Below are 15,258 nucleotides of genomic sequence, written 5' to 3' on the forward strand. Positions count from 1 at the left end.
ACAGTTCCTGCAGCCATGGATTTGACATAGGTAATCTCCATCCAGCTCAAAGGCATGGTATGCTATACTTTGATTTCAGTCTGTGGAGAGACCAAAATGGACCAAAGAGGAGGAGGCTTCACCTCTTCAGGGAGCAGTGTTCTTTTTGAGAGCAGAAGCAAGTGCCCCTTATTCCCATCTTGTCCCTATCTAGGTCCTGGGCTTTGGAGCTTAATACAGAACACGACAGCCAACTGACTTTTATCGTAAAAAGCAAGTCTAGGGCTCAAAGAAACTTCTAGAAATATAAAGATATGTTGTTTCATTTTTGAGTTAGATAACTAGACCTACTAAAGTAGAGAAATGGGAAAATTATTTGATATTTCTTTGTTTAAAAAGCTTATCTAAAATGACAAACGTTAATGGATAGGCGAAATATAATAAAAATCAACAATCTCCATATTAATTGTTCCTAACCTATGTTCCCTATAATAGGAAAAACACAACTTACATATGTAATATTAAAACAAATGAATTATTTAGTACATATAAACAGAATATAACACCTACTTTACCAAACATAAAGCCCCAGTCTCGATGTCTATAATACAATAAAATGGTTATACTTTACATTGCCAAAAGAGAAACAACATTAGTTTTTATTCTGAATTTCCTGTAGCTCATTTGTTGATTTGGTGTCAAAAAAGAAAAATTTTGAAAGATATGAAAGTCAGCTCCTTTATAGAGAGCTACCAAAAAATGTCTCAAAAGAGTATTCTGAGCATACATTTCTCTAGGATCTCCAAGCGCACACTGTCTTCCAGAGAATTCTTTGACAAGTCTCCTTCACCCTGGGATTCCCCATGATCAATATGACAGAATGAAGAGAAGGATAGGCAGCCATGACTGTCTCAGAGATGAAGACAATGAGGAGATTAGCAGAAGACTTGTAGATGATGGAAAAAGGGCTGGCCAGGATGTAAACCACATGAAGGATAAGGAAGCAGCCCAAGGACTTCAGGACAGTGATGTGAGCCTTGGCCTGAGCATCTCTCCTACCAGCTGTATACACCTTCATCTTCTTGTGGTGTCTGTACAAAGAGACAATCAGCATCACGGAAGATACAAGAAATACCATCAGAGGCAACCCACTTCCTGCATTAAGCTTTAATACATACAGGTAGTGCCAGCTTTCAAAGGGGTACAGAATGCTGCTGTTGCCTTGGGAAGGATCATAGGTCTTTAAACCAATGTGGGTTACAAGTGACAGACTGATCATGAAGTACCCCAGAAGGCACCAGAGACTCAGGCAATAGGCCCTCTGCTTCAGCCACAAGCAGACAGGGTGCTCAAGGGTCATGATCTTCCTGCAGTAGAAAACACTGAGGAAAGCAGCAAACCACAGGCTGGCCTGGCTTACCAGGATCCAGAAGACACTGAGATACCGAAGCCAGGGGCTACTGTGGAAAAGTGGAAACAGGCTTAAATCCATCATAATCAGCCACTGCAGGAGAAATCGGCAGACAGCCAGGCCCAGGACAATGAGGTTGTATGAGGACCCATTGAATTTTCGGACCCATTCTCCAAAGCTCCAAACCACAAGGACACCATTTCCAACGAGGCCAATGAGAAATTCGGCCACCGCCACCACCATCAGCAGTACTAGGGCAGCACTCGGCATGGCTGGGGACAGGAAGGAGTCTGACTTCTGTTACAGAAGGTGTCCTGCTTCAGCAGGAATGTGTGTGGCTGTGGCTGAGGTTCAGCTCCCCGGAGGGTGAGACAACACCCACGGTAAGTCTTCACACCACAGAATCTGGATTTGGCCTTGCCCTGCTGTTCAAGACTGAAGAGCTGTGACCAGGCACAGAGAGTTTAGAAATTATGATCCCCTCTGTATTTGCATCCACATGAATGCACTCTGTGCCTACACTCAGAGACTTAAAATAGCACCACAGATACTGGCTCCCCTTCTCAAGGGTCATGAGCTAGCATCTAGACACTAGCACATATAAAGACCTTTCAATAAGAAGATCAAATCAAAACATTCTCAGATTTTATACAGTGCCAAATGTGAGCTCATTATTATAAAAAAATTTTATTTTTATAAAAAGTACACTGAACATAAAAATATGAAAGCTGAATAAACTCAAATATAAAATATATATCATTATCAAAAAATAATAATAAAGTAAAATATATTTCACTATCAAACAGAGAAGTAGGGAAAATTTGGGGGAAGAAAACAATCAGAGAACAAAAATAGCACATTTAAGTGCCAAATAATTAAAAAAAAAAAAAAATGGAAGTCAGGGAGAGGAGCCATCACTGCTAATCTGAGTCTTTGAGGTAATCTGTCCTAATTTATGATCAAGTACCCACACACACATGACTCAGCATATATCTCAAACCAAGATCATAGAGGAAGATCAATGAGCTCAAATAAGTGAAAAAAGACCAGCACAGTTGTCAAGAAATATAGTAAAGTGTTTCATTTATTGTCCAGATTCCAACTTCCCTAGGACCAGTCTAACACAAATGTTTATGGAAAGTTGAATTCTAAGACAGCGTCAAAGAGATTTTGAATAATCCTTGAGCAGGATGGGACTGTAAATAAGACAGGTTGTCACTTCTGTAACTAGGTTACGTTTTATGGCAAAGATAAAGGGCTTTTGCAAATGTAATTGAACCAGTTGCATTTGAACTACTCAAAAAATTACCCTGGGTGGGTTTCACTTAACCAGTAAAAGTCTTGGAAGAGAAACTGGGCCCTCCTACTGACCTTGAAGAATCCAGCTACCAGGCTGTGAGAGAGACACATGATAAGAACTGTGAGGTGTTGAGATTGGCCCACAGAAGGCAGCAGCAGGAAAATGGGGACCTTTGTCAAACAACTGCAAGGAACTGAATTCTGCAAATAACGAGTGATCTCGGAAAAGAACCTAAGCTCCAAAAAACTACAGCCCAGTCAACATCGTGACTGCAGCTTTTAGGACTCTGTGCAGAGGGCCCACTTGGGCTGTGCCTGGACTCTTCACCCACAGAAACTGTGCAATAAATGTGTGTGTTGTTTTAAATTGCTAAGTATGTGCTGCTACACCGCAAACAGAAAACCAATACAATGGTCAAACTAGGCCAGAAACTATGAGGAAACAAGGAGAAAGAGGAACTGAATTGGGAAGAAGGAGGAAGGCGAAGCTAGCTTCTGAGGAAGTCAGCATGGATGCAGAGGAAAGACCAAAGTATCTGGAAAAGTCCTAGAAGAAACAAAAACCCCACCCCAGGCCCTCTGCTTCGGCCACAAGCAGAGAGGGTTCAGGGGTCATGATCTTCCTGCAGTAGAAGACACTGAGCAGCCAGCATACCCAGGACAATGAGTTTGTTTGGGGATCTCTTTACATTTTTGGATCCATTCTTCAAAACTCTAGACCACAAGGATGCTATTTCCAAGCAGGCCAATGAGAAATTCAGCCACAGCCATGACCATCAGCAGCGCCAAGACAACGGTCAGCACGCCTGTCCCAGAAGGTGCCCTGCTTCAGCCGTGTGTGTGTGTGTGTGTGTGTGTGTGTGTGTGTGTGTGTGTGTGTATGTATGTGTGTGTGTGTGTGTGTGTGTGTGTGTGTGTGTGTCCTCGCTGAGCTTCAGATCCTGAGTGTGATACAGAATTAGGGTAGAACATTCCACTCCTCAGAGTTCGGATTCTGTCACTCTCCTTTTGAAATCCATTCTCTGACAAAGAAGAAACAGCTGTGAACACAAGTAATGTTCTCGAAGGTAAGAGCCTCACTTCCATTTGCATCTGCATGAAGCTGGCCTGGCATCTGAGATGAAGAACAAGCCACAGCTACAGACTGTCCTTCCAAAGGAAGCAAGTCAAATCCACCGTGCTCTTGGACCCTGCTCCCACCCACCCTGACTCTGCAGAACCAAAATAAGACATTCTGAGAATCTCAACAGTGGCAAAAGCAAAGCACCTCATATTATAAACAGGTCAAGTACAACATTTATGAATAACTTGGCAAATATTTATTAAATGTCTACCGTGTGCCAGGCCCCTAATCCAGGCTCTGGGGATACAATCACCACACACACACACACACACACACACACACACACACACAAACAAAGTCCCTACTGTCACAGAGCTGATATTCTGGTGGGAGAGGCAAATAACTAATGCTGTTTTAACATGCTTGTAACTTGAATATATAAATCTAGAGTTGTATTTATATACACACAAAGGCTTGTTTCAATACCAGGGAAACAAATAAAAAAATAGGGTGAGTGGGGCACCTGGGTGGCTCAGTGGGTTAAAGCCGCTGCCTTCGGCTCAGGTCATGACTCCAGAGTTCTGGGATCGAGCCCCATATTGGGCTCTTTGCTCAGCACCTGCTTCCTTCTGTCTCTCTGCCTACTTATGATCTCTGTCTGTCAAATAAATAAATAAAAAAAAATAGAGTGAGAAAATGAGTAAAAACAACTATGAGACAAGATAAATATTTACTGCTGAATACTATGTGCTAGAGGAGGTCAAGATGGAGAGAAATCTGGGAACGACAGTGCTAGTTCACTAGCACTAATATACGGTGGGTCAGTACTGCCTCTTGGTGGGAGGTGTCTGGAGGGAGGAGGAGGGGTGCAGTCGTGACCCATAAGTAACAAGGATCACAATCTTCGAGGAAGATTATAAGAATCAGTAGCATGGCTGTGGGGAGGATGATTAAAAACGCCAGGGCAGGGGGTGACTTGGAAGATAAGAGGACAGAAGCTAATTTTGTCTGCTTCCATAAGCGTGAAAATTTGGGGGAGAGAGGTTAAGTACAACAGATAAAAGTTGGAAGATAGTCTAGAAGGCAAGGCTTAATTTCCCTTCTCCTGAGAGTGAGCTGGACTTTGAGACTTCTAAACAAGAGACTCTGGAAAGGGAAACATAACCCGGCAGTGGAGAAACCCAACAGACACCACCTTAACCAAGCAATCAAGGGTAATATGACCAGTGAGAAATTCATGATGATATCTGGTATCCCCCAGTGTGACATGAGGAGAAGGGCACCTCATCTTTTTTGGACTCCCTCTCCCCACCCAACCTCCATTAACTCCTGTCACTTCCTGGTTGTTAATTTCCTTGCCAGGCAAATTCTCACAGGAGTTCCCTTTCACACTTTATTCCTCAGGGAATAAAACTGACCATGGGCCAATTACACAAACCCCTGGGGAATTCTGTCAAACTACCCTTTCCCCCTTGACTCCCACACCCCAGAGCAATGGGAGGCAGGGCACACAAAATTTGAAAAGAGTTCCTTGCTTCTCACCTCTCCACCCTTCCTTGAGGAGCAATGGTGAGATCAGAGGCTCCAGCTCCAGCTCTAACTTACAAAAAAGGAAGAAAAAGTTTTATTTTAAATGCTTTCAGTAAGCTTTAGTATCACCTGAAGACTCCACCATTTAAGGCTATCTTAAGAGTTACATTCAATTCATGCTTTAAAAGACTAATTTCTTCCCCTTTGTTTGTTTTTCAAAACAACTGAAAATGGCTCATCAACAGAATGCTAGTAACAGCAGAAGCCCAAAGTCACACCTGTTTAGGTAAAATTGAGGCAATAAAAGAAACTTCTAAAATCCTTGAAATGACCCATAAATACTGTGAACAAACTGGTGGTTGGGGGATGGGAAAAATGGGTGAAGGGGAGTGGGAGGTACAGGCTTCCAGCTTCAGAGTGAATGCGTCACAAGAATAAAAGGCACAGCCTGGGAAGACAGTCAGTGATATCATAATAGCTTGTACGGTGACAGGTGGTAGCTACGCTTGGGATGTGCACAGCGTAATAATTAATTTATCAAATCACTATGTTGTACACCTGAAACTAATGTAGCATTGTGTGTCAACTATACTCAAAATTTTTTAAAGTAGTTTTGAAATGAAAAAGTAAAAATCCTTAGAATGCATAAGACCTTCATTTAGTTCACCCATGAATTGCATATACTTTCTGTTGGGTCCACGGCTCCGGCTCCGAGGGAATGCAGGAGGAACAATAGAAATGACCCCCGGGGCCACCATCTTCCAGCCTCCTCCCCACCACTTTTTCTTAACCTTTGACTCTCCCGCCAAAAGGATGTATGCCCAGGTCACGTCTCCATAGGTAAACCAATACCTATGCAGGAAACAGAAGTATCAGGATTCCCCCCCACCCCATACCCTCCAATCACCAAATACCCTACCATATATGGATGTGAGCTCATGTCCTGCCTTGGCCGGATAAAAGACCCCTGCCGCCTCCCTCCCAGTGTGACTTCCCCCACTCCCCTTTCTGGAGTCGAGGAACCTCGCCCGAGGGTGCCCACCTGCTCCTGATGTGACTTTCCTGGCTCCCCTTCTCCTAAGCCCTGAAACTTCACTGGAGAGTGCCTTTAATAAATCTTGCGTTGTGCCTACCTCGCCTGGTGTCGTGTTTATCTTGCCTATAAAACCTTACACTTTCCCACACCTTTCTATTGGCCTATTCCTTCCCATGTTGCAGCATTCAAAATAAATTTAAAAATGGTTTTTTCTTTCATATTGCTACACTTTTGGTTTAAAAGTGTATCTCACCTAGGGGCGCCTGGGTGGCTCAGTCGTTAAGAGTCTGCCTTCGGCTCAGGTCATGATCCCAGAGTCCTGGGATCGAGCCCCGCATCGGGCTCTCTGCTCAGTGGGAAGCCGGCTTCTCCCTCTTCCACTCCCCCTGCTAGTGTTCCCTCTCTCACTGTGTCTCTCTCTGTCAAATAAATAAAATCTTTAAAAAATTAAAAATAAAAAATAAAAATAAAATAAAAATAAAAATACATCTCACCTAAAACAAAAAGCTTCTGTAAGAGAAGGAAACAGTCAACAAAACTAAAAGGCAACCTACGGAATGGAAGAATATATTTGCAAATAACATGTCTGATAAAGGGTTAGTATCCAAAATATATAAAAAACTGATAAAACTCAACACCCCAAAAACAAATAATCCAATTAAAAAATGGACAGAATATATGACATTTCTCCAAAGACATCCAGACAGCCAAAAGACACATAAAAAGATGCTAGGCATCACTCATCATCATCTTGGAAATGCAAATCAAAATTACCATGAGATACCACCTCACACATGACAGAATGGCTAAAACCAAAAGCACAAGAAACAACAAGCATTGGTGAGGATGTGGAGAAAAAGGAACCCTCTCACACTGTTGGTGGGAATGCAAACTGGTACAGCCACTGTGGAAAACAGTATGGATGTTCCTCAAAAAATTAAAGATTGAATCACCATAGGACCCAATAATTTCACTACGAGGTATTAACCCAAAAAAATACAAAAACACTAATTTAAGGGTACACATGCATCCCCATGTTTATTGCAGCATTGTTTACAACAGCCAAATTATGGAAGCACCCCATGTGTCCATCAATATATGAATGGATAAAGAAGATGTAGCGTGCACACACACACACACACACACACACACATATACATACAATGGAATATTATTCAGCCATAAAAAATGAAGTTTTGCCATTTGCACCAACATGGATGTATCTAGAGGGTATAATGCTAAGTGAAACAAATCAGGAAAAGGCAAATACCATATGATTTCACTCATATGTGGGATTTAAGAAACAATACAGAGGAGCAAAGGGGAAAAAAGAGAGAGAGACAAACCAATAGACCCTTAACTACAGAGAACAAACTGACGGTTACCAGAGGGGAAGTGGGTGAGGGAACAGGTAAAATAGGTGATGGCAATTAAAGAGAACACTTACTATGATGAAAACACAAAATAATAAAAAATAAAAAATTGATAAACACACACACACACACACACACACACACACACACACACCCCTCACCTAAATTTCAAGCTTAAAAGCCCACTATCTCTCTGCATGATATCATGACATTTATTTCACCTAAGGAACTAAGCACCTATAAAATTTTTATACCTCCCCCTATATGGTATTATTATATTATACAACATTAATCTTATAGTATGAAATATTAATTATATATACATGTACATATGTGCATGTGTGTGTGCGTCTATATATGTATATATTAGCAGCCCTGGGTGGGTTTTTCAGGCTGGACATACCATGCTTCTGACACCCTTTTGAATATTATCTTCTTTTTTTTTAAGATTTTATTTATTTTATGAGAGAAGAAAAGCACAAGCAGAGGAAAGTGTGAGGGAGAAGGAGAGACAGGCTTCCTGCTCAGCAGGGAGCACGATACAGGGTTTGGTCCTAGGACCCTGAGATCATGACCTGAGCCAAAGGCAGAAGCTTACCTGACTGAGCTACTCCGGTGCCCCTTGAATATTTTCTTCGTGTCCTAGGAGATAAAGCTTTATAACTGGGCATGATTCTACACTGTCCCAGTCTTTCCGTCCACCTGGTGATATCGTTAAAAAAGAACTGGCTTTTAGAATCCGAAGACAAATTGGAGCCTTAGGTCTACCCCTTCTTAGTTAATGAGCCATTTATAATACCTGTTTGTGCCTCAATTTTTTCATCAGAATGACAGGCAATACTAACATTCTCTACGAAGTTGTGAGGAACCAAAAAAATCACATGTGAAAATGTAGCTCAGACAATACTGGACTTTAGCAGTCCAAAGTTAAATGGCAACGTGCCCGAGCTACAGCTCCACAGTGTTTCATGATATCATACAGATGCTGCCCCGGCACCCACCCTTCATTTCCACCAGTGCCTCTTCTTAACAGGGAGTTTTAAACATCCCTCCCTTCCCTGGATAGGCAGAGAATATAGGGAGGAGGAGGAGGAGATTGTTTATTAGAGAGGCTGTAAGGTATCATATCTTAAATAAACTCTAAAATTTTTAAAGTCCTGGTTAATAAGTATTTAGTGGCAGAGCATACTGGAAGCAGCAAAACTCCCAACCTACGACATCATTAAAAACTCTACCCAAAGAGGGCTACGGACAAGTGTCCCAACAAAAGAAGATGGCATAGTGAGGTTTGTTGAGTAAGGCAACAGAGAACCAAAACTACAGCATCTGAAAGAATGGAGATGTTTATTTCCCATAACAGTCGCTGAGTTAAGATGTGAACAGTCCAGAGCTGGGGTGGCAGCCCCACGGTGTCGGGAACTGTGAAGCCAACTAGGATGGATGACTTCTCCACTATCCCCAGGCAGTCCCTTCAACTGCTGGCCCAAGACGGCCAATTGTTACACCCGCCATTCCAGAGCACAGGAAGAAGAGGGAAAAGGGCAAGGGAGGGCACACCTGTTCTAGGGGCACCACGTAGAAATTAAACACATCACTTTCTCTTCACTCCGCTGGCAGAATGTGATCACGTGTGATGCCTCCTTATAAGAGAAAGCTGTAAAATGTAATTTGCGCCAAAGCTCTAGGTAGCTAAAAATTCTGTTATTATAGAAGAGAAAGTAAAGAGAATGGATCTGGGGGGAACCATGAGGCTTTCTGCTTTTCATTTAGAGTTCTTATGTCATTGTATATATTTAATCCTTTTATCTCCTAATCTTAAGATCCTAACATAATGAAAACCTCTTTTTTTTAGCAAAAAATATTGGTTTGGGTAATCCTCACTGAATAATGCAGTCAAGATTCTGGTGTCCAGAATGGGAAACGTCAGGTAATTTGTAAAATTTGGAGATTTCTTATTTTTTCTATTTTAATAAAGAAATTATTATTTTAATAAGATTATTTACGTTGAGATGTGTAAATGTCACGTATTTTATAAATTAAAAAACTGTACAAATATAAATTATTATCCCCAATTTCCATTCCAAAACTGATCAATATTCCATCTTCAGATTTCTGTTCCTCCATAGCCAGTCCTGCTGTCTCAACTACCCTCCCATCCAAAAAAAACCAGTGTTCCCCTGAAGAACCATGCAGTACTCATACAACTTAGTAGATAAATTCATAAGCAGATGACATATATTCACCAAAAGTCTGATGCTCCCACTACCAAGCTATTTAATAAACTCTTGGCTTTCCCCTGAATTCCATATTACATGACAGGGTATAATCTTTTGTAAAGTTGTACTCAGATTGTGTTAATTTCACTATTTGGCACTCGCCTTTTTTTTAAAGATTTTATTTATTTATTTGAGAGAGAGAGAGAGAGAGAACACAGAGGGAAAGGAAGAGGGAGAAGCAGACTCTCTGCTGAACAAGAAGCCCAATGTGGGGCTTGATCCCCGGACCCTAAGATCATGTTCTGAGCTGAAAGCAGACGCTTAACCCACTGAGCCACCCAGGTGCCCCCTAGCACACGCTTCTGAATTCAGGCTGACTCCCTGGATTTTGAGATCCTTGGAACTATCCTGGATTGGGCTTCTGTCACACTAATCCCTTTCTTCTACCATTCCATTACCCTTCCATTACCATTAAGGAGGAAGCCCTTCCCTTCTTTCCAGAACAAACCTAGAAATTTAGTCCTAGAGTTTCTTGATAATAATAGCTCAATGACTGTGACCCTTTTCGTGTACATCTGCCACAATATACACCTGTTTTCTCTCTTCTTTCTCTTTCTTCCCTTTTCTCTCTACAACTTTCTTTTCTCCCATTGCTCTTTGCATCCTCTTGCTATGGTTTAAACCAGTCTAGTGCCTGCCAATGACTCATCCACTCCTAAGCCCTTACCCAGGGCTCCTCAGCTAAACCTCAAAAATTTAACTAACAATGTGAATTATAATGTATTGCTTAACTTGGGGGAACTCCCCTGTATACTTTAGTAGCTCATGGAACAATGTGGTGACTTCCACTAGCCAGGGATGCAAACTACATGATAAATAATGTCTTAAACTTAGAAAAAAAAATGCCTAATATTTTAAATTTTTTTAATTGCAGAATAAACTGAAGTACAGGCACTCAAAGGCTGAGGAGTTCAGCTCAGCAATTACAGAAATGGGGTCCACAGTCCACAGTCCGCTAAGAAAACCACTAACAGAGAAAGTCTTGCTCCCAAACCATGAGGTGACTCTAGCCACTCTTCACTACTGAAATTCTACTACTTGTTGAAACAAAGAATCGCCTTTGATTTTGTTCTCAGTTTAGGATGTGTGAGAATAATGAAAACAGAATGTCCTGGAGGGTAAATGGTGGAAATAACCATGCAGATGGATCTGGCTCCCAAATCCATCCTGACAAAGGGGAAATAATGTAGCAGAGAAGCGAGTGAGTACGGAATGTACAAGATGAGGAAACAGATCATGAGCTTCATAGCGCCCAGGTGAGCTTCAGTCTGGGGAGTCCAAAAAACAGTGGTGTTTTTCTGCATCTTCTGTATATGTCTCCTCAAGGAATGAATTAACAAGGAAGCAGAAGTCACATTAATGATGAACTGGAGAAACGAGCGCAAGACCAAAGAGATCACCAAAGACAAGACGCCCTCGTTGATGTCACATCCTGTACCATTCTTCCCAGGCACAAATTCAGGAAAGCACGATGTCTGTCTGAGCACCACATACAGGAGAGTGGTGAAGGCAGAAATCAGCGCACAAGCTAGCACGAGCCTGGGGATCTTTGGGGAGAGATTTCGTTTCAGCAGGAGAAATACCGCGTGTTGCATGTCCGTAATCTTTACACAGTACAAGGCATTGAGCAAGGTGACAAGCCAGAGACTATTCGAGTCCAAAAACATCCAACACAACAGGAAAAAAGTAGATAAGTGCACTGACCTTTCCACATTTGGAGAGATGAAGGAGTATGTGATGTTGAGTAGAAACAGTCCCAGCGTCAGAAATCTGGTGACGCCCAAGCTGAAGAGGATCCTATTCGAAGAGGAGATTCTGGGGCTTTTGAGCCAAGTCCGAAAACTGACCACTGCAATAAAGAGATTTACAATGAGCCCCGCAAAATTCAAAATTGCTGAGACAATAATGGCAAGGAAAAAGAATATCTGAAGCATCTTTCCTCATCGAGAACTTAGCAGTGTGATCTGGACGCTGGGAACAGGAGAAATACTGAGATGTGCAAGTAGGCACCAGGACCCAGCCAGGAAGGACATTGCTTCTCTAATTGTCTCCAGTGTGACAAATGAGCCATTAATGGTCCAAAAGCCAGCTGCTTTTCCTGAGATGCAAATCTTGCCAGGATTGCATTACTATTTCTTCATTCATATCCTATTTTCCTTAGAAATGCCTAATTAAAACAGCCCCCGTGAACTCTGAAAACAGAGTCCGCTCCGCCAAGAGGATAGCTAGAGGGAAAGGTTATGGAAGGCTCCAGGGATTTCAAATCCAAGTGTCAAAACTCCAGTCCACCAATGTCTCTGTCCCTGTTTCACAGGGAATAAAGCTCTTCTTCAGAGCAACCCCAGAAGATAGTGGGAAATCCCAGGCTTCACTCCCACCCACCCGCTCTCTTCCATATATCTATGGATGACTGAAGTCCAGCTTCTCTCCTCCCTGTAACCTACTGATCTGCTGCAGCCCTACTTTCTCCATCTCTCATTCTGGCCAACATTACATTGTCATCCCTGAGCACATACAGTGATTCACAGTCACACACAGACCCAAGTTCAAGGACTTCACACTTCCTCAAGAGAGCCTTTTTGCAATTAATTCCATCTATCAGGATGATTCCTTTACTTTGCATTCCCCCACCAGTCACACACATGTGTGCCATAATCATTTGCTGTGATATGCTTTGCTTGGGGAAAAAAAAAATCAGCCATTTCATGTGTTTCTTTTACAGACGTGGGTTTATGCTTAGATCACATAAGACTATTTCTTCTTGGGCATTTAGCTGCAAATCAAAGTACTCTGATCCCAAATACACAGTAATGCTTTAGCTATAGTTTTGCATCTCATTGCCTGATTCCTCTGTAATTTCTCAGACAGGGAAGGGCACAGTAAGAGGCAAATTATAGTATTGAAGACTATGAGTGAGTGTGAGAGTATGACATATCTTATCTACTCTAGCAGTTGGGGGGACCCAAGGTGCAAACCTCTATGCAGTCACATGTAGGTTACCAAACTAGCATCAAAATAAAGCATACGAAGTCCTGTTCCTTTGTATGGGAACAGAAATACAAACAAACAGATAGAATAGAACAGAGGAACAGAAGAGGCTAAGATATGAAGACTAGGTCCAGAAGAGGGAGTACATTCATGGGGCCCTTTAAGACAGGAAAGCAGCCTGGAGGGATTCCCTGAGCTGGAACCCAGTGGCTTACAGAAGCATTTGTATAAAACTAAGAGGCACATGACAAAAGCGTGCCCAGATGGGTTAACGAGGCAAACACAGGGAGAACGAGCAAGGCAAGGGAAGGGAAGTTTATATCATAGCACATATTTCCACTGAATTATTTATAAAATAGATCACTGTGTTAAAGTAATTAAGTTAAAATATTAAAAATATCACATTTAAATAGAATAAATAATATGGAGTAAGATATAAGAAGTAAGTGTTCCAAAAGGGGTGGGGGAACCCCATACTGGCAGCAAGAGACCCTATCCAAAATGGGACATAAAGGTTGTTGGGCTCTCAGTAGCAGAAGGCGCTATGATTAAGATGTGATCATGTCGCCTAGGGTCATCAGTGAACACACTGGTTCTGTCAGATGTTATTTATGAAAAGGTCAGTATGGGAAAAGCATTAACAAAACCCTTTCCCCCTCTGCATGAGAATTTAACCTTCGGTTAAATATGGAAGTCTTATGGATACTCGCTGCTTTGGGCTTCCTTGAGTGTGGTGACTCTTTTGATGTGTGTGCCTTTTTTTTTATTTTTATTTCTTTGCGAGACACAGAGCATGAGCAGGGGAGGCGGGAAGGGCAGAGAGAGAGGGAGCAGCAGGCTCCCTACTGAGCAGAGTCTGATGTGGGGCTCAATCCCAGGATCCTGAGATCATGACCTGAGCCGAAGGCAGACGCTTAACTGACCAAGCCACCCAGACATCCCTGATGTGTGTCTCCTTTGACTCAACCTTGGCAGCCATGTCTATGAAATTATTACAAGAGAAACTGGCACCTTTGGGACATGAATCTTTTTAGGCAAGTCCCACCCCTGCACAGCTGTGGATCTCTACTCCTAGCACCTTGGCTCTATGGCCGCAGCAAAGACTCTGCAAAACAGGAAGGCCTGACACTCCCCTGCCCATAAGCTAGGTTGCTGAACCATATCCACCCGAGTAGACCGGTGCCAGAGGCCTAAGACAGCCGTGTAAGTCTTACTATTTCCTGGAGCCCAAGAAGACCCAGTGGCGGCAGGTATACTGTAGTCAGGTGTCCAAGCTCTAGATTCATCTGGCAGATCTGTTGGGAAAACTTTAGGGCCAATAGTCCAAGCAAAAGGACGACTTAGCTCATTTGATGAAGGCTTTGAATAAATGGGAATTACAGTCATGAATAAATGGGAATTACAAACTGTGAGCTGTTTTCGACAGAGTACTAATGTTGCTCCGGAGGAAGAAAGAAGGAAACTTCCACTTCTTAAGCTGTTTTTAGGGCTTCCTCTGTTGCCGGCAGTGCACCAGGTATCTTGAAACTCAGGTAATCCTTAAAACAGTTCTACAAGGAAGATATGGTTAGCCCTATTACAGGTGAGGAGAATGAAGATGAGAGAAAGTAAGTGGCTGTGAGCCAGCATAGGAAATCGGTGGCTAAGGTGTAAGGTGTCTCTGAAACTGAGCTCTTTCCACTGTTGCCCTCATTGGGTCATTCATTCAATAAACTGTTACCATAAGCCAGGCACTGTGGTAGGTGCTGGGAAAACAGTAGAAACACCCACAGCCCAACCTGCCTTCAAAAAACACACAGAAACGGGGCACCTGGGTGGCACAATCAGTTAAGGACCCAACTCTTGCTTTCGACTCCGATGGTGATCTCAGGATTGTGAGATCAAGCCCCACCTCTGGCTCTGAGCTCATCATGGAGTCTGCCTGGGATTCTCTCTCTCTTTCCTTCTGCCCCTCTCGCTCATGCTCGCTCTCTCTCAAATAAATTTTAAACACACACAGAACATGGAGAGACAGACGAACAAACAAAACAACAGAGCTCAGTGTTTCCGGTGCTATGTGAAGGGAAAACAAAGTGTGTAAGGGGGGTGTTCAGGAGGGGCCCTCGAGCCTCCTGTCTCAGAGGACTGGAGCTGTCTTGGCACTCCACAGGGCTCCGGCCCTGCTGAAAGCAGCCTGCACGAACTATGGCCACGCAGTGGTGGAGCCCAGCAGCAGAACAGAGCAGTGCACGTTTGTGGCCGTCACAAAAGGAGTCTAGAGACAAAAATCACGGGGGCCAGAACCCTTCATCATATCTGAAGCA

General features: G+C 42.7%; 2 protein-coding genes across 2 annotated transcripts; both read right to left on the reverse strand.

Annotated features, from left to right (window-relative positions):
- Positions 1-772: 772 nt before the first annotated feature.
- LOC111151851 (taste 2 receptor member 5) lies at positions 773-1,660 on the reverse strand. The gene has a single exon (XM_022510065.1). It carries the CDS (start codon positions 1,658-1,660, stop codon positions 773-775), a length of 888 nt encoding a protein of 295 aa, XP_022365773.1.
- Positions 1,661-11,001: 9,341 nt separating this feature from the next.
- Positions 11,002-11,901, reverse strand: LOC111152112 (taste 2 receptor member 4). Its single transcript, XM_022510420.1, has one exon. The coding sequence runs from the start codon at positions 11,899-11,901 to the stop codon at positions 11,002-11,004; it is 900 nt and encodes a 299-aa protein (XP_022366128.1).
- Between the last annotated feature and the right edge of the window lie 3,357 nt (positions 11,902-15,258).

Source organism: Enhydra lutris, unplaced genomic scaffold (genome assembly GCF_002288905.1).
Source record: "Enhydra lutris kenyoni isolate GAN:26980312 unplaced genomic scaffold, ASM228890v2 scaffoldscaffold27, whole genome shotgun sequence".
In the NCBI taxonomy this organism is placed as follows: Eukaryota; Metazoa; Chordata; class Mammalia; order Carnivora; family Mustelidae; genus Enhydra; species Enhydra lutris.